The sequence below is a fragment of the Taeniopygia guttata genome, chromosome Z, assembly GCF_048771995.1.
Source record: "Taeniopygia guttata chromosome Z, bTaeGut7.mat, whole genome shotgun sequence".
NCBI classification, from domain to species: Eukaryota; Metazoa; Chordata; class Aves; order Passeriformes; family Estrildidae; genus Taeniopygia; species Taeniopygia guttata.
This window is the reverse complement of record NC_133063.1, coordinates 22,646,507-22,667,365: the sequence shown is the minus strand read 5'-3', so window position 1 is coordinate 22,667,365 and position 20,859 is coordinate 22,646,507. Positions and strand designations below refer to the sequence as shown.

The window sequence follows — 20,859 nt, the reverse complement described above, 5'->3', positions numbered from 1 at the left end:
TTCCTTGGAAGAAATGGTGGTAGATGTGAGAATATAGGAAGTTATAGATGATAGATAACAGCCTGTCCCTCATGCTTCTCTCTTGCCACAGATGACAGAGGCAACAACAGTGTCTGCCCTGGCTCCCTCTCCTCCTGGTAAAGCCGAAGAGGAGGAAATTGAGGAGTATGACCGCGAGGCTCCATCAGTGGTCACGCCTGAACCTGAATCTTCTGAACCGGTAAGTGCCAGTTGTGGGTGATGCTGTATTTAGTGCAAGGCAGAGCTGCAAGATTCTTACCAGCCAGCTCTTGCTGTTGCTGGCGAGGATGCTGAGTGCTGGAGTCCTGCCAGGACCCAGCAATTTCCTGCAGGCAGTGACCTCCAGCTAGAAATTGGCCTTGGACCTGTCATGTTTAGGCACCAAAGCCTGTTGCCTCAGGATGAGCGTCTGGCTGCTCAAATCAGTGAAGCGCTGTCTCTTGAGCTTCTGCAGGGCCATGGCCAAGGGCACACGAGGTAGTGCTGGGGGTCTCAGGGCTTGGTTTGTTTGCTTTCTCTTTGTGGAAACACGTGTTTGGCTGGTGAAACGGGTCTGCAATTTCTCGAGTATTTATTCAGTTCTACAAAGTGTGTGGCTCAGCTGTCTTGTGACTTTTGATAAGCTGCAAGTAGACGAGTGTGTTGTCCATGAATCTGTGGGGGACAAGACCTGGCCAAAGAAACTAAGTTTATAATTGTGAAGCCCTCTTGTGAGGCAAAAAGCAAGGTTCTGTGGATGCATTTTTTGGTGTAGTCTGCAGCTTTGAAAAGTGCACTGCAGCCTGGAGGCGGGGCCGGTGGGAGGTGAAGCTGCAAGTCCATGACTGCAGTCTTGTGTTGCTCAGAAGAGGAAGGACATTTTGAAATGGTGGATGCTGTATTTTTAATCCAATGGGCAACTTTGTGGCTGGGACACTGTGTGGGCCAAAAGGACCCAGGGGTGCCGGTCAAAAGCAGCTGAAGGTGGGCCAGGACCTGGCCAGGTGGCCAAGACGGCCAAGGGCACCCTGGCCTGTGTCATCAGCAGTGGGGCAGCAGGAGCAGGGCAGTGACCGTCCCCCTGGGCTGGGCAGCGCTGCAACCATAGCTGGAAGTTCTGTGCTGCGTGTCACCCTCAAATCCACGGGTGATCAGTCCCCAGTGCACCCCGTCCAGCTGGGCAGTGGGGCGAGTCGGGCAGAGGGAGGGAACTTCTCCTTGGATCCTGGGGGGCTTTGAGAAGCTCCCTCGTGAGTTCAAAGACAAGCTAGTCCGACAAGCAAGAGAAAGAGGCGCTCCTCCTCAGGATTAGTTCCGAAATTTAATGAGGGCCTGGAGAGATCCCAGGCCACATCCAAACCCGAAGGACATCCAGAGCAAGAGAGGGTGTCCCTGCCCAGAGGAGCCAGATATAGGGGGACGGGGAAACCCGAGCAGCCAACGGGGGAAGGACTTGGGAGTGGCTCTCTGGGGGCAAGGCCTCAGAGTGACCACTGAGGAGGGGGTGGGGGAGGAGCCCCGAGCCAGGGTCCAGTTACCTGGTGACCCTGGGAGAAGGCTCTGGACAAAGGGGAAAGGTCACGAGGTGATGGACACATCACCTGGGAGGAGACAGGGGGATGAGTCAGGGATTTTGGGGTTTGATGGACATACAGGTGCTGATGGGAAAGCTGGGATGAACCAAACGGATACAAAGAGGGGATATGGAGGGACAAACCATTATGAGGGGATATACAGGGCGAGCACAACTCCACAGTGATGTGTCTACATGTGGGCCCCTCTGAAGCAGGAAGTCCTTGAGGCGCTGGGCGTGTGCAGAGAAGGACACGGGAGCTGGGGAAGGGTGTGGAGCGCAAGGCCAAGGAGGAGGTGCTCAGGGTGTTTAATCCTGGACAACGGGTGGCTTGTGAGGGACCTTCAGGCACACTTCCATAGATCCATACATGACAGTGCTCATCACCATGGCTGTTCCCCTGCCAAACATGCCCTCACTGCCTCCAAGTGTTTTAGCCACCTGAGGAGGGGACACTTTTGACTTGGTTTGACTTGGTTTGACTTGGTTTGGTAGGAGGTAAAGCCCTGCCCATTTTCTCTCTTTCCAGCAAGCACAGATGCTTCTGCACAACTTTTCCTGCCCTTTCCTTGCACTGGTTGGGATTCTGATCCAGTTTGAGTTTTCCATGTCTGCTGCAGCAACAGCAAAGGCCTTGCTGGCTATTTCCTACTTTTTCATTTCAGGGCTTTAAAGAGCCAAAAGCTCCTTTGTGCCAAGGCACAGTTGCTTGCTGATGGCAGCCAGGAAGGTCTATCAAATACATAGAGTGCATCAAATAGAGTTCTGTTGAGTTAGCCCATTTTAATCTGGTCAGAGTGACTTAGAATCGCATTGCTAACAAAGTGGATAATTTTTCCTTTTAAGAGGTGGTTGTGGATCCGAGGAGAAACGAGATTATAAATGATAGGTAACGGCTTGTCCTTCATGCTTCTCTCTTGCCACAGATGACAGAGACACCAGCAGTGTCTGCCCTGGCTCCCTCTCCTCCTGGTGAAGAAGCCAAAGAGGAGGAAATTGAGGAGTATGACCGCGAGGCTCCATCAGTGGTCACGCCTGAGCCTGAATCTCCTGAGCCAGTAAGTGCCAGTTGTGGGTGGTGCTGTCTTTAGTGCAAGGTAGAGCTGCAAGTTTCACTGTTGCATTTCTTAGCTTTCCAGAATTACAAGGTCACTTACACAAATAGATCATTGTCACCTGATAGTAGACAGGTTGGGATATTTATCAGAGCAAGTTGCATTACAGTTGTAGTAGCCAATTTTAAGACATGAGAGCACTTTAGAATCCCATTGTAATCCAAGTCTCTCAAGTTTCCTTGGAAGATATGGTGGTAGATGGGAGAAGATAGAAGGTTATAAATGATAGGTAACAGCCTGTCCCTCATGCTTCCCTCTTGCCACAGATGACAGAGACACCAGCAGTATCTGCCCTGGCTCCGTCTCCTCCTGGAGAAGAAGCCAGAGAGGAGCAAATTGAGGAGTATGACCACGAGGCTCCATCAGTAGTCACGCCTGAGCCTGAATCTTCAAAGGCGGTAAGTGCCAGTTGTGGGTGGTGCTGTCTTTAGTGCAAGGCAGAGCTGCAAGTTTCACTGTTGCATTTCAGAGCTTTCAAGAATTACAAGGTCACTTACACAAATAGATCATTGCTACCTGATAGTAGGCAGGGTGGAATATTTAATTCAGAGCAATTTGCATTATAGGTGGATTGGCCAATTTCAATACCATGAGAGTGCCTTAGAATCCCATTGTAATCCAAGTCTTTCAACTTTCCTTGGAAGATATGGTGGTAGATGGGAGAAGATAGAAGGTTATAAATGATAGGTAACAGCCTGTCCCTCATGCTTCCCTCTTGCCACAGATGACAGAGACACCAGCAGTATCTGCCCTGGCTCCGTCTCCTCCTGGAGAAGAAGCCAGAGAGGAGCAAATTGAGGAGTATGACCACGAGGCTCCATCAGTAGTCACGCCTGAGCCTGAATCTTCAAAGGCGGTAAGTGCCAGTTGTGGGTGGTGCTGTCTTTAGTGCAAGGCAGAGCTGCAAGTTTCACTGTTGCATTTCAGAGCTTTCAAGAATTACAAGGTCACTTACACAAATAGATCATTGCTACCTGATAGTAGGCAGGGTGGAATATTTAATTCAGAGCAATTTGCATTATAGGTGGATTGGCCAATTTCAATACCATGAGAGTGCCTTAGAATCCCATTGTAATCCAAGTCTTTCAACTTTCCTTGGAAGATATGGTGGTAGATGGGAGAAGATAGAAGGTTATAAATGATAGGTAATCGCCTGTCGCTCATGCTTCTCTCTTGCCACAGATGACAGAGGCAACAACAGTGTCTGCCTTGGCTCCCTCTGCTCCCGGTGAAGAAGCCAGAGAGGAGGAAATTGAGGAGTATGACCGCGAGGCTCCATTAGTGGTCACGCCTGAGCCTGAATCTCCTGAGCCAGTAAGTGCCAGTTGTGGGTGGTGCTGTCTTTAGTGCAAGGCAGAGTTGCAAGTTTCACTGTTGCATTTCTTAGCTTTCAAGAATTACAAGGTCACTTACACAAATAGATCATTGTCACCTGATAGTAGACAGGTTGGGATATTTAAATCAGAGCAAGTTGCATTACAGTTGTAGTAGCCAATTTTAAGTCACGAGAGCACTTTAGAATCACATTGTAATCAAAGTTTCTCAATTTTCCTTGCAAGATATGGTGGTAGATGTGAGAAGAAATGCAGTTTTAAATGATAGGTAATGGCCTGTCCCTCATGCTTCTCTCTTGCCACAGATGATAGAGACAACAGCAGTGTCTGCCCTGGCTCCCTCTCCTCCTGGAGAAGAAGCCAGAGAGGAGCAAATTGAGGAGTATGACCGTGAGGCTCCATCAGTAGTCACGCCTGAGCCTGAATCTTTGGAGCCAGTAAGTGCCCGCTGTGGGTGGGGCTGTCTTTAATGCAAGGCAGAGCTGCAAGTTTCACTGTTGCATTTCAGAGCTTTCAAGAATTACAAGGTCACTTACACAAATAGATCATTGCTACCTGATAGTAGGCAGGGTGGAATATTTAATTCAGAGCAATTTGCATTATAGGTGGATTGGCCAATTTCAATACCATGAGAGTGCCTTAGAATCCCATTGTAATCCAAGTCTTTCAACTTTCCTTGGAAGATATGGTGGTAGATGGGAGAAGATAGAAGGTTATAAATGATAGGTAATAGCCTGTCCCTCATGCTTCTCTCTTGCCACAGATGACAGAGACAAAAGCAGTGTCTGCCCTGGCTCCCTCTGCTCCTGGAGAAGAAGCCAGAGAGGAGCAAATTGAAAAGAATGACCGTGAGGCTCCATCAGTGGTCACACTAGAGCCTGAATCTTCTGAGTCAGTAAGTGCCAGTTGTGGGTGGTGCTGTCTTTAGTGCAAGGCAGAGCTGCAAGATTCTTACCAGCCAGCTCTTGCTGTTGCTGGCGAGGATGCTGAGTGCTGGAGTCCTGCCAGGACCCAGCGATTTCCTGCAGGCAGTGACCTCCAGCTAGAAATTGGCCTTGGACCTGTCATGTTTAGGCACCAAAGCCTGTTGCCTCAGGATGAGCGTCTGGCTGCTCAAATCAGTGAAGCGCTGTCTCTTGGGCTTCAGCAGGGCCATGGCCAAGGGCACACGAGGTAGTGCTGGGGGTCTCAGGGCTTGGTTTGTTTGCTTTCTCTTTGTGGAAACACGTGTTTGGCTGGTGAAACGGGTCTGCAATTTCTCGAGTATTTATTCAGTTCTACAAAGTGTGTGGCTCAGCTGTCTTGTGACTTTTGATAAGCTGCAAGTAGACGAGTGTGTTGTCCATGAATCTGTGGGGGACAAGACCTGGCCAAAGAAACTAAGTTTATAATTGTGAAGCCCTCTTGTGAGGCAAAAAGCAAGGTTCTGTGGATGCATTTTTTGGTGTAGTCTGCAGCTTTGAAAAGTGCACTGCAGCCTGGAGGCGGGGCCGGTGGGAGGTGAAGCTGCAAGTCCATGACTGCAGTCTTGTGTTGCTCAGAAGAGGAAGGACATTTTGAAATGGTGGATGCTGTATTTTTAATCCAATGGGCAACTTTGTGGCTGGGACGCTGTGTGGGCCAAAAGGACCCAGGGGTGCCGGTCAAAAGCAGCTGAAGGTGGGCCAGGACCTGGCCAGGTGGCCAAGACGGCCAAGGGCACCCTGGCCTGTGTCATCAGCAGTGGGGCAGCAGGAGCAGGGCAGTGACCGTCCCCCTGGGCTGGGCAGCGCTGCAACCATAGCTGGAAGTTCTGTGCTGCGTGTCACCCTCAAATCCACGGGTGATCAGTCCCCAGTGCACCCCGTCCAGCTGGGCAGTGGGGCGAGTCGGGCAGAGGGAGGGAACTTCTCCTTGGATCCTGGGGGGCTTTGAGAAGCTCCCTCGTGAGTTCAAAGACAAGCTAGTCCGACAAGCAAGAGAAAGAGGCGCTCCTCCTCAGGATTAGTTCCGAAATTTAATGAGGGCCTGGAGAGATCCCAGGCCACATCCAAACCCGAAGGACATCCAGAGCAAGAGAGGGTGTCCCTGCCCAGAGGAGCCAGATATAGGGGGACGGGGAAACCCGAGCAGCCAACGGGGGAAGGACTTGGGAGTGGCTCTCTGGGGGCAAGGCCTCAGAGTGACCACTGAGGAGGGGGTGGGGGAGGAGCCCCGAGCCAGGGTCCAGTTACCTGGTGACCCTGGGAGAAGGCTCTGGACAAAGGGGAAGGGTCACGAGGTGATGGACACATCACCTGGGAGGAGACAGGGGGATGAGTCAGGGATTTGGGGGTTTGATGGACATACAGATGCTGATGGGAAAGCTGGGATGAACCAAACGGATACAAAGAGGGGATATGGAGGGACAAACCATTATGAGGGGATATACAGGGCGAGCACAACTCCACAGTGATGTGTCTACATGTGGGCCCCTCTGAAGCAGGAAGTCCTTGAGGCGCTGGGCGTGTGCAGAGAAGGACACGGGAGCTGGGGAAGGGTGTGGAGCGCAAGGCCAAGGAGGAGGTGCTCAGGGTGTTTCATCCTGGACAACGGGTGGCTCGTGAGGGACCTTCAGGCACACTTCCATAGATCCATACATGACAGTGCTCATCACCATGGCTGTTCCCCTGCCAAACATGCCCTCACTGCCTCCAAGTGTTTTAGCCACCTGAGGAGGGGACACTTTTGACTTGGTTTGACTTGGTTTGACTTGGTTTGGTAGGAGGTAAAGCCCTGCCCATTTTCTCTCTTTCCAGCAAGCACAGATGCTTCTGCACAACTTTTCCTGCCCTTTCCTTGCACTGGTTGGGATTCTGATCCAGTTTGAGTTTTCCATGTCTGCCGCAGCAACAGCAAAGGCCTTGCTGGCTATTTCCTACTTTTTCATTTCAGGGCTTTAAAGAGCCAAAAGCTCCTTTGTGCCAAGGCACAGTTGCTTGCTGATGGCAGCCAGGAAGGTCTATCAAATACATAGAGTGCATCAAATAGAGTCCTGTTGAGTTAGCCCATTTTAATCTGGTCAGAGTGACTTAGAATCACATTGCTAACAAAGTGGATAATTTTTCCTTTTAAGAGGTGGTTGTGGATCCGAGGAGAAACGAGATTATAAATGATAGGTAACGGCTTGTCCTTCATGCTTCTCTCTTGCCACAGATGACAGAGACACCAGCAGTGTCTGCCCTGGCTCCCTCTCCTCCTGGTGAAGAAGCCAAAGAGGAGGAAATTGAGGAGTATGACCTTGAGGCTCAATCAGGGGTCACACCAGAGCCTGAATCTTCAAAGGCAGTAAGTGCCCGTGTGGGTGGGGCTGTCTTTAGTGCAAGGCAGAGCTGCAAGTTTCACTGTTGCATTTCAGAGCTTTCAAGAATTACAAGGTCACTTACACAAATAGATCATTGCTACCTGATAGTAGGCAGGGTGGAATATTTAATTCAGAGCAATTTGCATTATAGGTGGATTGGCCAATTTCAATACCATGAGAGTGCCTTAGAATCCCATTGTAATCCAAGTCTCTCAAGTTTCCTTGGAAGATATGGTGGTAGATGGGAGAAGATAGAAGGTTATAAATGATAGGTAACAGCCTGTCCCTCATGCTTCTCTCTTGCCACAGATGACAGAGGCAACAACAGTGTCTGCCTTGGCTCCCTCTGCTCCTGGTGAAGAAGCCAGAGAGGAGGAAATTGAGGAGTATGACCGCGAGGCTCCATTAGTGGTCACGCCTGAGCCTGAATCTCCTGAGCCAGTAAGTGCCAGTTGTGGGTGGTGCTGTCTTTAGTGCAAGGCAGAGCTGCAAGTTTCACTGTTGCATTTCTTAGCTTTCAAGAATTACAAGGTCACTTATACAAATAGATCATTGTCACCTGATAGTAGACAGGTTGGGATATTTAAATCAGAGCAAGTTGCATTACAGTTGGATTAGCCAATTTTAAGACATGAGAGCACTTTAGAATCCCATTTTAATCAAAGTTTCTCAATTTTTCTTGCAAGATATGGTGGTAGATGTGAGAAGAAATGTGGTTTTAAATGATAGGTAATGGCCTGTCACTCATGCTTCTCTCTTGCCACAGATGATAGAGACAACAGCAGTGTCTGCCCTGGCTCCGTCTCCTCTTGGTGAAGAAGCCAAACGAGAGCAAGTTGAGCAGTATGGCCTCGAGGCTCCATCCGTGGTCACAGCACAGCCTGAATCTTTGGAGCCAGTAAGTGCCCGTTGTGGGTGGTGCTGTCTTTAGTGCAAGACAGAGCTGCAGATTTCTGATGAGCCAGCCCTTGCTGTTTCTGGCTGAGGATGCTGAGTGCTTGCCACATGGGCTGTTTCATCGGCAAATATCTCCTCACGTTATCCTAGTGCTTTTTCCACTGGCATCTGTGGCTCTTCTCTCTTGTTTTTTTTTCCTTTATTAGGAGGGGAATTCCTGTTCAATTTCTTGGTTTTTAGCAATGCAGATGGATTTTCCTCCATCCTTCCTACCCTTTTTCTGCGCTTGTAAGAATTCTGCTTGCATTTTCTTTTGTAAGGGGGCCTTTCTGGAGGATGCAGTATTTTTGCATAAGAACACATTGTTTGGGGCAGGGAGCTGTTGTGCTGCCAGGCCAGTCAACAGGGCCTTGCTCTTCGCTTTCATATTAACAGTCCCTGTGTCTTTTTGCAACCCAGGAAATCAGGAGGTGTGGTGTTTGGGAATTGAGCAGGAAATCAATGCTCTTGCATTCCAGCTGGTCCTCAAAGATCAGAGGAGCTGGGAGGGCCTAGCCTTTATTCCTGATTGCAGCCCCTTTAGCAGTTTCAGTGTGGTCGAGTCCAAGAGAAGCACTTGGCCAAGCACAGATGCTGCAAGAGTGCAGTTCCCAGTGCAATGCTCTGGATCTTCTTGTATTCCATAAGGACCTAAATGCTCCAGATTCCCTGAGAGTGTGGTTTATTGAAGGAACAGGAGAGCAATCTCGGGATTGCTGCTGACTGGGGCAATGGCTACCAAGTGTTGATGTATGTAGGAACAAAAATGATAGTAAAGAGAGATTATAAAAGTGAGATCTGTCTGTCTGTCTCTCTCTCTATCTATCTATCTATCTATCTATGTAACATTTGCATAATTGAATCTTCTTGGCTCTGGTCCAAAGCAGTTGGAGGTGCAAAGTTCACGTAAAGCATCCCTTTCAGGAGAGGATTAAAGACATGTTCCGATGACCGATTCTGAGCAGGCAGAGCTGTTTCCTCCTCCAGATGTGGTGGTTTTTTTCCCCTCAGACATGGTTTCCTCCTCCAGCCTCTTCTTCCTGAAGCCCCCCGTTAACGCTTTAATGTTCAGCCTGTCCCAGAGAGGTGGAAGAATTCCATGTTTTAGTTGGTGAAGAGAACATGAACTCCAGAAGTGTCTCTCACAAGGGCTGAGCTCACAGAGGAAGCCACCTGCAGAGCCAGGATGGAGCTATGGGACAGGGTGGGGTGTCAGTCACTACTGAAAGACAAACAGAGCAAGGCAGAAGCAGAAGGAGGCCCTCAGTAGACCCTTGAGAAATTCCACACCTTCCCTGTCAGCTGCCTCAGAGGCTGCTTGAGCTTCTGCCCCAGATGGCCCCTGATTGCAGTGCCAGGGTCACTTTGGCATCTGTGCCTCCTCATGGGCAGAGAATGACCCAGGAGAGCTGCAGCACAGTGCTTTGGGAACGTGTGAGCCCATCAGTCCTTGAGTCTTGGCCCTCAAATGTTGTATGGAAAGTTGAAACCCATCTTCTCTTGCTTTCTCTGCAGGTCCTTCCAGAGAAAGAGCAGGAGCAGCCTGCTTTGTCAGAGATGCCATGGCAGACTCGGGAAGAGCTGTTCCCAGCCCGAGAGCAGGAAGAGCAGCTCAGGCAGCAGGTGGAAGAGCCACAGGAGAATGGCCAGGTAAGCCTGACTCGCCAGGTTTCAGAGGGAAGGGCAGGAAAAGGGGCAAAAAATGGAGCTCTTGGGACTGAGGAGGTCAGGAGTCCCAGAGGCACTGAAAGCACAGAGCCTTGGAATCTGCCAAAGTCAGCACTGGGACAGGAGGGTTGCACTGGAAGCAGAGGTGGGTAGGGAAGCAGAAAGAAGTGGCTGAATAAATGGGATTTTGAAGCTGCGAGAGGAAAAAGCTGAGCCTGATGGCAGCTCCCAGTCACTTGCTCTGCATTTGTGTGTACAGAACATCAAGGCAGAGTCACAAGCAGAGCTGCCCGGGGCTCAGAGTGCCATCATGGAAGTGAAGAAGGGGAACAAGGAAGACATGAGAGGAATTCAAGAGGAGATGAATCTCCGTCAGCAGAGGGGCGATCAACAAGACCAGGTGAGTGAAAGAGTGGCAGCCACTCCACTCATGAAAGATCCTCTCTCTTGTATTTTACAGAACTTGAAGGAACAGCTGGACACGGAGTTTCAGAAAATTGACACTAAGATGAAGGCAAAGGAGAAGAGGCAGGAAGAAGAAATGAAAATCATCAGAGAAAAACTTAATCGTCTCCCTCAGGCTCTAGAAGAGCAAGTGAGTGAAAGAGGGCTAGCCACTGCAGTCACCAAACTGGTGGTTTCTGCCCTTCTTGCCTTTCCAGTGCAGGGCTTCAGGGAGTGAGGTGATGCCTCTGAGTGCCATCCTGCTGTAGTGTGTACCCCAGACACTCTGAAGGACATTTCCTGGTGTGCTGAATCTCAACTGCTGCCCTGGACAGTGGGACTTGTCCTTTGGCCTTTTGGCCAGCAGTCATCCAAATTGATTCCTGCTGGCCTGTTCCTGCTCTCCTTGTTTCTTGAGGTGTTTCTACAGGGGAACATGGTGACCCAGACGGAGGATTGAAACAAGCTGTCTGTACCCCTTGTAAACCTGTTCTTTCCCTTTCCTCACAGTCAATGACTCTTGACTGACAGGGATAAGCCGTAGTCTCTGACTGCTTTCTTCTGTTTGACTTGAGGTGCAAATGTTGACATCTCGCCGGGCAGCCTGCAAAGACTTCCAGCAAATGAGTGGCAATGAAGAGCCCCAGGCCTCGCATGAGGTACAGGAACCGTCCCCACCAAAGTTACTACAAGTTGAGCATGACCTGAAGATGGTGCAGGAAAAGTGGACACATTTGAACAAGGAGCTGCAAATGTGTCTGAAGTCCTTGGAGTGGGAAAGGAATCCTTGAGAGGAAGCAGAATGGTCATTGTGGCAGTGATCCTTCAGAAAATCCATGAAAATGGAACATGAATCTGGCCATGAACTTGAGTAGAACTAACCTTTGGTTTTGACCCATCCAGTTTGAGAAGTGGACATCAGAAAAAAACCCATTTAAGAGCCCTGCATGTGGCTGACAGAACCTTACCAAGGGCTTGCATTTGAAATGGAATTTCAGGCTAATCTCTGCCAGGCACCTTTCTGACAAACTCATTTCTTGTTCCAGATCCACAAGGGCTTTGTCAAACCTGCTGCAGCAGCAGCATTGTCTAAAGGAGCCTTTGCTCCCCAACGTGGGAAGTGGAGCCAGGGCAGTTTGCCCATCTCCAGCGCTGCTCAGCACCAGGAGATCAAGGATGACTCCCTGGAGCAACTGAGTACGTCTGCTGTATTTCTTCTCTGAGGGACAGTGTATTGTGTGCATGTTTCAGCATAGCTGTACCAAATGTTTTTCCTGAGATTGGTGTCCCAGGGACATTTAGAGACATTTCCCCACGGGAACTGCTGTAGAAAATCAGTCTGTGTGCTGGCCACCTGTGCTGCAGAGCTGTCAGCCTGCTTGTTGTTGTTACCCAGGCGACCACAAAGAGTTCAAAGCTTCAGGCTCTGGGGCTGCCTTTTGCATCTTCTGGAAGCTGGGATCTTTGCTTTAAAGTGAGCATCTTGCATTTTGTTTCCCTCAGGGAAAATAGTGAACATGGAAAACCCCGTGGGGAAATATTCTGAACTGGAATATATTGGCAGCGGGTGAGTCCAACCACAGTTACTTCTCCATAACCATGGGCCAGGTGTTTTTCTGTTGGAATATCTATGCAGTGTGAAGTGAGGCCAGCTGCAAACAGACATCTATTGCCATGTTCAGACACTGGGGATAGATTGTCCCATCTCTCAGTGCTGCTCAGAATTTGTGAGTGTGCCCTGAAGGTATTGTCAGAGACATCTTAATGCTGTCAAGGTCTCTTGCCTGCAGCAAGGAACAGGACCTGGAAGATCTCCTTGTCTCTCAAGTGTGGGACAGCTCTGTGTTAATTTCCTTAGCATTTTTCTATCTCTCCAAATCATACAGCCACACTAATAAAAGGGGAAGAAACTTGCTTGCCTGAAAGTGCAACCTACTCCCTGATAGCTGTCAGATAACAGTTCTCAGGAACATTTCTTTCCAAGAGTTTGCTGAAGGAAATTCTCCATGGTCAGGACGAAACCTATGAAAACTGCGCAATTTAGAACATGAAACCTGAGATGAAAGAAGGAGCTCTCTTTAGGAGCTGAGGCAGTAAATGGCAGCACTTCAGGGACAGGCCCAGTGCCCATGCACTTGAGAGGAAAATGCATCATCTGCCTTCTGGCAGAGCCCGCCTGCATCCTGCAGGTCTTAGGCATTTGCAGCAGAGATCTCCTGTGTGGGCTGGCTTTCACTGCAAGAGCTAAATGGCTTCTCATTTTTTTGCTGCTTTTTTGTTTCTAGGACTTTTGGATTTGTGGTTAGAGCAATCAACAAAGCCACAGGAGTAGAGGTAAATGTCAACAGCCCCCGCAATCTCTGCTGAACTCAAGGGCTTTCCCCTCTGGTGTGAGCAGCTGTGGCCAGAACTGGTACCAGCCTGCAAAAGACATTGCGGACAGTCTTTGACCTTCTCAGCTGCCACAAAGAAGGCACAGAGGGCAGCAGTTCATTTCAGAGAGGGATGTGCTCACTCGCTCTCAATTGCTAAAACAAAGGTGGTGCCTTAGAGCATCTCACTGCTCTTTGGGGCGACAGCTTCCGAGTCCTGAATTCTCACTTCTGGTTGCCAGCAAATGCATCTGAGAGTTACCGGTAGTTCCTCAGACACCTGCAGTGCTGCACTTGCGAACTGCACATAGGGAGAGATCTGCAAGGCGTCCCTAGAAGCCCTAAGCCCTGCCCATAGCCCAGGATGTAGCCACAGAGTATTAAGGCATGGATTACTTCCAAATCCCATACAAAGCAGCAGGGAGTGGGCTCAGAGGTTTGTGGGTGAGACACCACTGTTACCAAGTGGACACAACAAAACCTCAGTGGCCACGTGTCCTGTAACTGGCACCCATGGGAGCGGAGCAATGGGCTATTGCGATGTCAGTTCCTAATTACTGCAATGCCTAATCAGAATGCAGTTTGGCACAGCTTGGCTGTGTCATTGCAAAATCACTCGCTCCATGTGCCTTGTGGTCTCGTGCCACCAACTTCTCAAGTTACTGATTTTCAATGTCATTTTAGGTGGCCATAAAGAAAATAAATCTCCAAGGACCGAGGAAGAAGGAACTAAAAGTCAATGAACTCATGGCTGTGAAGATAAATAAGAATCCCAACGTGGTCAACTATTTAGGCAGGTGAGTTGTTGTAAATATTTGTTTACATATTGCAAACATGCAAGATTGTTCACTGGCACAAAACAGAGCTGTAATTATTGGTTAATTATTACTGCTCTGCTCATCTCCAGTGGATGGGAAGAGAGTGCATCTTGTCTGCAGGAGTATTCCCTGGCACACATAGTTTGAAAATTATTCAAAAACCTGCATCAGTCATATCTAATTAAATTAATAGCCTGTAAGTTCACAGCCACCACATTATTTTGGGACTTGACTTTTTTCAACAGTCCTCTTACGTCTGGGTAAACTAACATGGATTTTCCTTGGATTGTGTCCCCTCTTTTCCATTGCTTTGCATGCCAGGAAGACTAGTTGGTTATTTCCAGAAACACGCAGTGTGACAAGTTTTTTATCTGTTCCTAAACTGCAGTTTTTACTTGCTGGCTATTTAAGACATCTCCTTTTCCAAAGCTGTGCCTTTCTTCTTGAGACAGGTTTCAAACAATGCACAGCCTAGAGGGAATGTCTGTTCCTTTTCTTCTGTCCTTGTCACACAGGGACTTGGAAATAAGAACCAAGAAAATAAACTAACCATGCATGTTTACCTCCATGCTCTTGTTTCCTTCTTTCAGCTACCTTGTGGATAATCAATTCTGGCTGGTTATGGAGTTCATGGATGGAGGCACTCTGAGCGATGTCATCAGCAAGACCTACCTGTCTGAAGACGAGATAGCAGCCATCAGTCGGGAGGTCAGCAAGCCCACTTGTGCTTCCGAGGGCTTGGGCAGGATTGTCTGGGAAACAGAGGCTCAGAACAGGAGAGGTTTCATGTATAAACTTTGTTTTCCTAGTGCTGGTATGCTATGGGCAAGTAAAAGCATCTCAAGGGAACTGCCTGCCAGTGCTCCTGCACTCACTGTACTCAGTTCTTGTACTCTTATCTCCTGCTGTTGTATTCTCACTCTGCCTCCTGTATTTGTATTTGCTCTTCTCCACCTTGCCTCCCTAAACTTGTATCTTGAGCCTGTCTGCACTGCATTCCTTGCCTGTAAAAGCAAAGGTGCTGGTGGCAGGATTTGAAATGATCAGCTGAGAAAAAACAGAGACTCATTTCTCACAGTCCTCAACTGAAAAGGACAGTAGTGCAGCCAAAATGCTCTTTGCTTCAGGAAGGTGACTGATGTGATACTTCAAGTCTGTGCTGAGGCCAGCAACAAAACTCTCGTCATGCAGCCTCCCACCCAAAAGTGATTCGCTTCACACCAAAGAGAGGGACTTTTTTTCTTTCTTGGCCAAACCCCTCCTTTGCCCTCTGCATGGAGAAAGCACATCCACTGCAGCAGCAGTCATCCTGGCTGGTTTGCAGGGGACAGTCTACAACAGCAGGTGCTGTTGCTCTTTCAAAAGCTGACATGCCTTTCCTTAGAAAAGTCCTGTTCTGCAAGTGTTGGAGCAGCAACTCTTCCTCTCAATGACACTGTGTTCTGCCATTACTCGCCATTCCCATGCAGAGGGAATCTTTTAGAGACTCTGTTTCCTTTCTTGTGTGATGAAATCACTAATTTTTGCCCTCCTGCTTCTGTTTTCTCTCTCAGTGCCTGCAAGGATTGGATTTTCTTCACTGGAACCACGTGATCTACCGAGATGTGAAGAGCGACAACATCCTTCTCAGAACTGACGGCTCTGTCAAGCTGGGTCAGTATATTCCTGGTCAGGTGCAGCGTTCAGGGATGTGGGGTGAGGGGCTGCTTTGAGTGGCTGCCAACTCCCCAGAAATGGTGCTGGTGGCAGTGCAGGGCCCCACCGCTGTGAGCTGAAGGCACGGTTGCAACGTGCACAGAGGTATAAGGAACCAGGAGAAGTCAAGAGTGGCGTTGGTGTGTTTGTGTCTCTTCCAGAGGGAGGGAGCTACAATCTAAAGCTTCAGGGGAATAAAGGCCACTGCTGTGAGCAGCGTTAAAAAAACTGTGATTTTTTTGGAAGTGGCCAATTCCATACTTCCTTGGCTAAAGCCCCAAGGAAACTGAGTATGGACAGTTCTTCAGGAGATTCAACAACACATAGACTGAGAGTGGGGAATTCTTTTGCTTGATTTCCTAACTTGACCTGGCTTTCATGGTATGTTTATTTGTCCACAGCTGACTTTGGCCTCTTTGCTCAGCTCACCCCTGAGCAGCGTAGACGGAGCTCAGTGGCCGGCACTTCTGGCTGGATGGCGCCTGAAGTGCTGACAGGTCAACCATATGGCCCCAAAGTGGACATATGGTCTTTTGGAATCGTGGGCATCGAAATGGTGGAACGAGAAGTTCCTCGCAGGAATGAAACTCCTGTTTCGGTAAGGTGCAAATACTCCCTGATCCCACTTGTCTTTCTCACCTGTCCCAAGTCCTGTGTGCCATTGGACAAATCCCATTGCCATCTGCTGGCACCACTTCCACCAAGGTCCCCTTCTAAACATGCCCCTGCAGCACATCAGCATCTGCTGTAAATTCGGTTGCATCAGAAGGGAAGTAGCAGTTCAGAAACCTGGCATTTTGGCCTGCAACCTGCCTGACATTTCTAATTTGCTTTTTGAACTCTGTCGGTGCTCTGTCTCTGAAGGGCAAGAATTTTTCAGTGGAGAGGTTAGACATGTGATAAATATCCTAAGAAATTGACGTTACACCTTCCCAGTTTCAATTTTATCGGAAAAGGAAAGAAAAAGAAAAAGAAAAAGAAAAAGAAAAAGAAAAAGAAAAAGAAAAAGAAAAAGAAAAAGAAAAAGAAAAAGAAAAAGAAAAAGAAAAAGAAAAAGAAAAAGAAAAAGAAAAAGAAAAAGAAAAAGAAAAAGAAAAAGAAAAAGAAAAAGATAAAAGGACACAACCACTAAAGCAATGCCCAAGTAGTTTTGTGTAGGAGTGACAGTGGATAGGACGGTCGGGATGGACGGAGACGAGAGATCTTTGAAGCCAGGTCTTGGAGCTCTCGGTTTATTGCAAAGGGCGTGGGTGCAGGGCCCTGCTTGGAGCTGCCAGCCACAGCTCAGAGCAGGCCCGAAAGAGGAGCCCAAAAGAGAGACCCGAAAGAGTGAGGAAGTTCCTGTTACAAGACAATAAATCTTCTTCTGTGCAGAATGTTCAAATTTTCACTAACCAATCTAGTCCAAGATACAAATACTAGAGTATTTACCTACAGCCTATAAGAATCATTACATTACCATACTGTGTTACATTTTAAACCCTAAAAACTACTCTTTGGACCCCTTCTGCCAAGCTAGTAGGGTCTGCTCTGACCCTTGGACCTGTCTGCCAGCAGAGGGTGTTGTTTAATCAAAAGGGGATTACCTTCAGCTGGCCATACCATTGTTTTCCAGTTGTTCAGTAACTAAGGCTAGTAACTATCTCAAAGCTTACTTTTCATTTCAATCTCGCTTACAGTTTCCATATTCTCAAAATCTTTTGCCAGGCAATCATATTCATAAGGTTTTCCTGTTTCATCTTCCCCAACAGTTTTGCTTTCTTTTTCTTTTTTTAACCACAGCACATTGATTTTCCTCCACACTGTAGCATCTTTTCCAAGTCCTGTGGGTCTTCAAAACTTTCAGGCTTTCAAATAATCTGTACATTGCTCAGTCATGTGTGTGGGTGGCCTGGATAAGTTGAGGATGTGTTTTTCTCCGACTGCAGTTACACTAAACCCTTGGCTGTTTCTGGGTCTTTTAAAAAGTTGATGAGCTTGCAGCCTGGTGCCTGGGGCTGGGATCCAAAGTGGGTGGTTGATACTGGTGCTGTGTTCCTTTACCATAGGAGCAGGGCCATCCCTGATTGCACAGTGCTAAGGGCAGTGAGGACTCCAGCTCCCTACCATGTCCAGTGGCTGAGCTCAGTTGCAGAGAGACAGGATAAAGCTCCCTTTGTGACCTCTGAGGGTGTGGGAAAAGGAAAGAAAGCTGCCATAATTATTTATACTCCAGGGGACTGTGCTTGCTGTTTTGGGCTTGGAAATTTTCCTCTGGGTTGAAGAGGATAATAACGAAGTCTTTTTGGTCACCATCTATTTCAGTGCCACCAGCACAGAGCTGTTACTATTGTGATGAGCATTTTTCTGGAGACCAGGCTGCAGCCTGGTGTCACGGAGAGCCTGTCAAAACCTCCCACTTCTTACAGACATTTTTTGCGATGGGGACGCCATTAGTGCATTGACTTGAGTATACAAATGAGCAGAGGGTGACCATCGGGATGGTGCTTCTTCCTCTGATTTGACCTTGGAAAGGTTTCCTTTTGCCACATAAAGAGGCTGAAACGTGCAGCTGAGAGACAGAGCTGCAGGTGGCTCCTGTGTGCCTAAGCCGGCATTTTCATCCCAATACATTTGTGCAGGTGTCTTAAAGGGTCTGTGTTGAATATGAGATTCCAAATGTTTGTTTCCTCACCCTGAGGAACACCTGGTGGATTTCCATTCTTGCCTCCCATGCACCTCTGTTTTCTAGAGGAGGACAAGAAGCTCAATGAGTTTTGGTTTATGACCACTGTGCTTAAGGGACCAACAAGCACTGCAGAGATGCCTTTCATGTACTAATCCTTGGAAATAGTAGTGTTAGTGTAGCAGAGTCCATCTTCTGAAAAGCCTGTCAAGGTGGTGTGAATCCTCCAAGAAGGAAAGAAGCTTTGCTGATGTAGCTCCCACTAACTGGGTCAGTCAATGAAATTGACTGCCAAGGCAAGATCAGCGGGATGTTGGAAAAGCCGTGGTTTTTTGTTGGTAAAGGAAAGTCATCTTTCCTTTACCATCTCCATCTTATCAGAAACTGCTCTGCAGAGTGGAGCTTAAACAGTGGGTTCTGGGAGAGCAGTTACAGATGGGAAAGTAGCAGGTGGAGCCTCATGTTTCCTTTTCCTGCAGGCTAAACTCCTGATATCCAGAGGAGAGAGACCACAGCTGCGGAAGCCCAACCGATTCTCGCCTCACCTGTGTGACTTTCTGAGCTGCTGCCTGCAGACAGACGAAGAGCAGCGCTGGTCTGCCAAGAGGCTCCTGCAGGTAAAATGCCAAGGGGCTGAGGTGAAACAGTGTCTGAGGGATGGGCTCCTCCTCCACCGAGGTCCAAGGCATCAGATGAGCCCCCTTCCTCCTCACCTCCACTCTTGGTGATGTTCAAATGAAAACAGTGAGGAATCCTAGACTGGGCTGGGCTGGCAGGGCTCTGGAAAGTCCTCTGGTCCAAGTGTCCTGCAATGAGCAGGGACATCTTTAAAGAGATCAGGTTGCTCAGAGTCCTGTCCCACCTGACCTGGAATGATTCCAGGGATGGGGGCACCTACAAGCTCTTGGGACAACCTGTGCCAGAGTGGCACCATGCTCCGAGAAAAGAAGGTCTTCCTTAGACCTACTCTGATTAGATCCCCATGTGTTTAAAACTATTTGCCCACACTCTCTTGTAACTGGCCCTGTTAAAAAAGGTGTCCCCCCCTTTCTTCAAAGCCACTCTGAAATCTTGGAAAGCAGGAATAAAGTCTCCCTGGGGCCTGTTCTTCACAAAAGTGAATAACTCCACCTCTCTCTGCATTTCCTGAGAGGACAGGTGCTCTGTTTTCTGGCTGTTTCTGTTGCCCTGATTTGGTGGGATGTTCAGTTTTATCTAATGGTAAAAGAACGGAAGTACAGCAATGCAGGGTAGAGAGACATGAAATAGTGGTGGAGGAACCCAAGGCTGCCAGTCCTGGCACAGCAGTCTGGAGAGATTTGGCTGTGGGCAGGAGGGGCTTTGAGGGACTCACTGTGAGCCTCTGAGGGGCCCTGGTTTATGCCCCCCACCCCACCCTTAGAGGTTTCTGGCACACAAACAGGGACAGGTGAGAGGGACTTGTCCCAGCCCCATCTGCTGCCTGGCATGCTCAGGCAGAGGGGAACTGTCCCAGGCTGACTGCCAGGTTGTGTGGCAGAGAGGGAACTGCAGGACCCATTGCCGCTGGACTGGCCCTGCTGGGAAGGAAGGTGCCATCCAGCACAGGAGGGGCAGGGCATGGAAAGGCAGACACTGCTTTGTGTGCCTGTGGAAGTTAGCATGGTGCCTGTCTTTCCAAGAGAGGGACCTATGGGAGTCATTGTAGCTTCCTGAAAGGAAGAAACCCCAGGGACAGAAAGCACCATTTCTAGAGCACTGGAAGGGCAAAAATCCCAGCAAGATGGAGAAACCAGAATAAATGGATGAGTGGGATTCTGGGCCAGGTTTGCCTGTGATGGCAAGCTCCTGCACATGATGAGTGGGGAGCAGATGGTCCCATTGTTTTACTTTCTGGGTCCTTCTAGGAGCTAGAGGAATCCTGATTGAGTCTGTGAAGCACTGAGCTTGGAATGTCATGGTTCACTGTTCTTTGTTGTTTTTTTTTCCTGTGGATTAGCATCCATTTGTAAAAGCAGCCAAGCCAGCGTCCACCCTGGCACCACTCATCAACTCAGTGAAGAAGAAGAAGACGAAGAAGACAAGAATCTAATGATGAAGATATTATTACCAAGTTAGAGTAGGATTGTAGAGTAGGACTCTAGATTAGGATTGTTAAGTAGTTTTGTAGTATAGGTTTATGGATAGGATTATAATTAAATAAAGTTTTCAAAGCATCAAGTCATTTGGAAGATTCCCCTCCTTCTGACCCCTTCAGAAAACATTTCCTTCTGATTTGCCAGTTGTCTTTTATTGGTGCTGAGACACACTTATGGCTTCTTTGGTATGGTTTGTAAATGGAGAAGGCTCTTCTTCATTCATCCTCTCCAGACTACACTGCCTTTGGCATACGGCCCACCGGCCCCGTTTGGCACATCTGTGGCACTTCCAGCTGAGGCAGAAAGGGCAATGGCATTTGCAGGAAAAACCAAAGGGCGAGTGGGGCAGCCAAAACATCCTGTGCGGATGCAGGCCTTCAGCTGTGACTCGAGAGCATTTGGGTGCCTGCCACTTGGATTTGTATCGCGAAGGGCAATGTCTTTGGCCGGAGGAGAGCCTTGCTCAGCGGAGAAAGCAGAAAGATCAGAGAGGTGCTCTGAAAGGTCTCCTGCGGTGCAGAGCTGTCAGCGAGTGTGAGGTGAGAGCGGGCCCGGCCTTGCCCGGCGTGGAGCCGCAGCAGAGCCCTGGCAGAGCCCGGAGCAGCCTGAGCCTGGGCAGGGGCAGGCTGCAAGGAGGCTCTTGTAGCTGCAGGAGGCACAGCCCGGCCCTGCGTGCCTCTTGCTGGCAGTGGGCGCATCCTCCGCTCTCAGCGCCCAAGCGCAGCCGGCTGCTCCCGAGGGGAAGCGGAGCCTGGCTCAGCATTCCCACTCTTGTGCCGGCTGCCCTGCGACTCCTGGCA

The 20,859-nt window shown here is 48.9% G+C and overlaps 1 protein-coding gene across 1 annotated transcript; it reads left to right on the top strand.

Annotated features, from left to right (window-relative positions):
- Positions 1 to 91: 91 nt before the first annotated feature.
- On the top strand, positions 92 to 20,141 carry LOC121468190 (uncharacterized). Its single transcript, XM_072922818.1, has 22 exons — positions 92 to 220; positions 2,500 to 2,631; positions 2,955 to 3,086; positions 3,413 to 3,544; positions 3,871 to 4,002; positions 4,328 to 4,459; positions 4,786 to 4,917; positions 7,197 to 7,328; positions 7,654 to 7,785; positions 8,111 to 8,242; positions 9,796 to 9,930; positions 10,208 to 10,543; positions 10,968 to 11,051; positions 11,439 to 11,589; positions 11,896 to 11,959; positions 12,678 to 12,726; positions 13,449 to 13,561; positions 14,173 to 14,290; positions 15,136 to 15,235; positions 15,679 to 15,875; positions 18,422 to 18,559; positions 19,921 to 20,141. Exons 1-22 carry the CDS (start codon positions 92 to 94, stop codon positions 20,011 to 20,013), a joined length of 2,895 nt encoding a protein of 964 aa, XP_072778919.1. The 3' UTR covers positions 20,014 to 20,141.
- Positions 20,142 to 20,859: the final 718 nt, after the last annotated feature.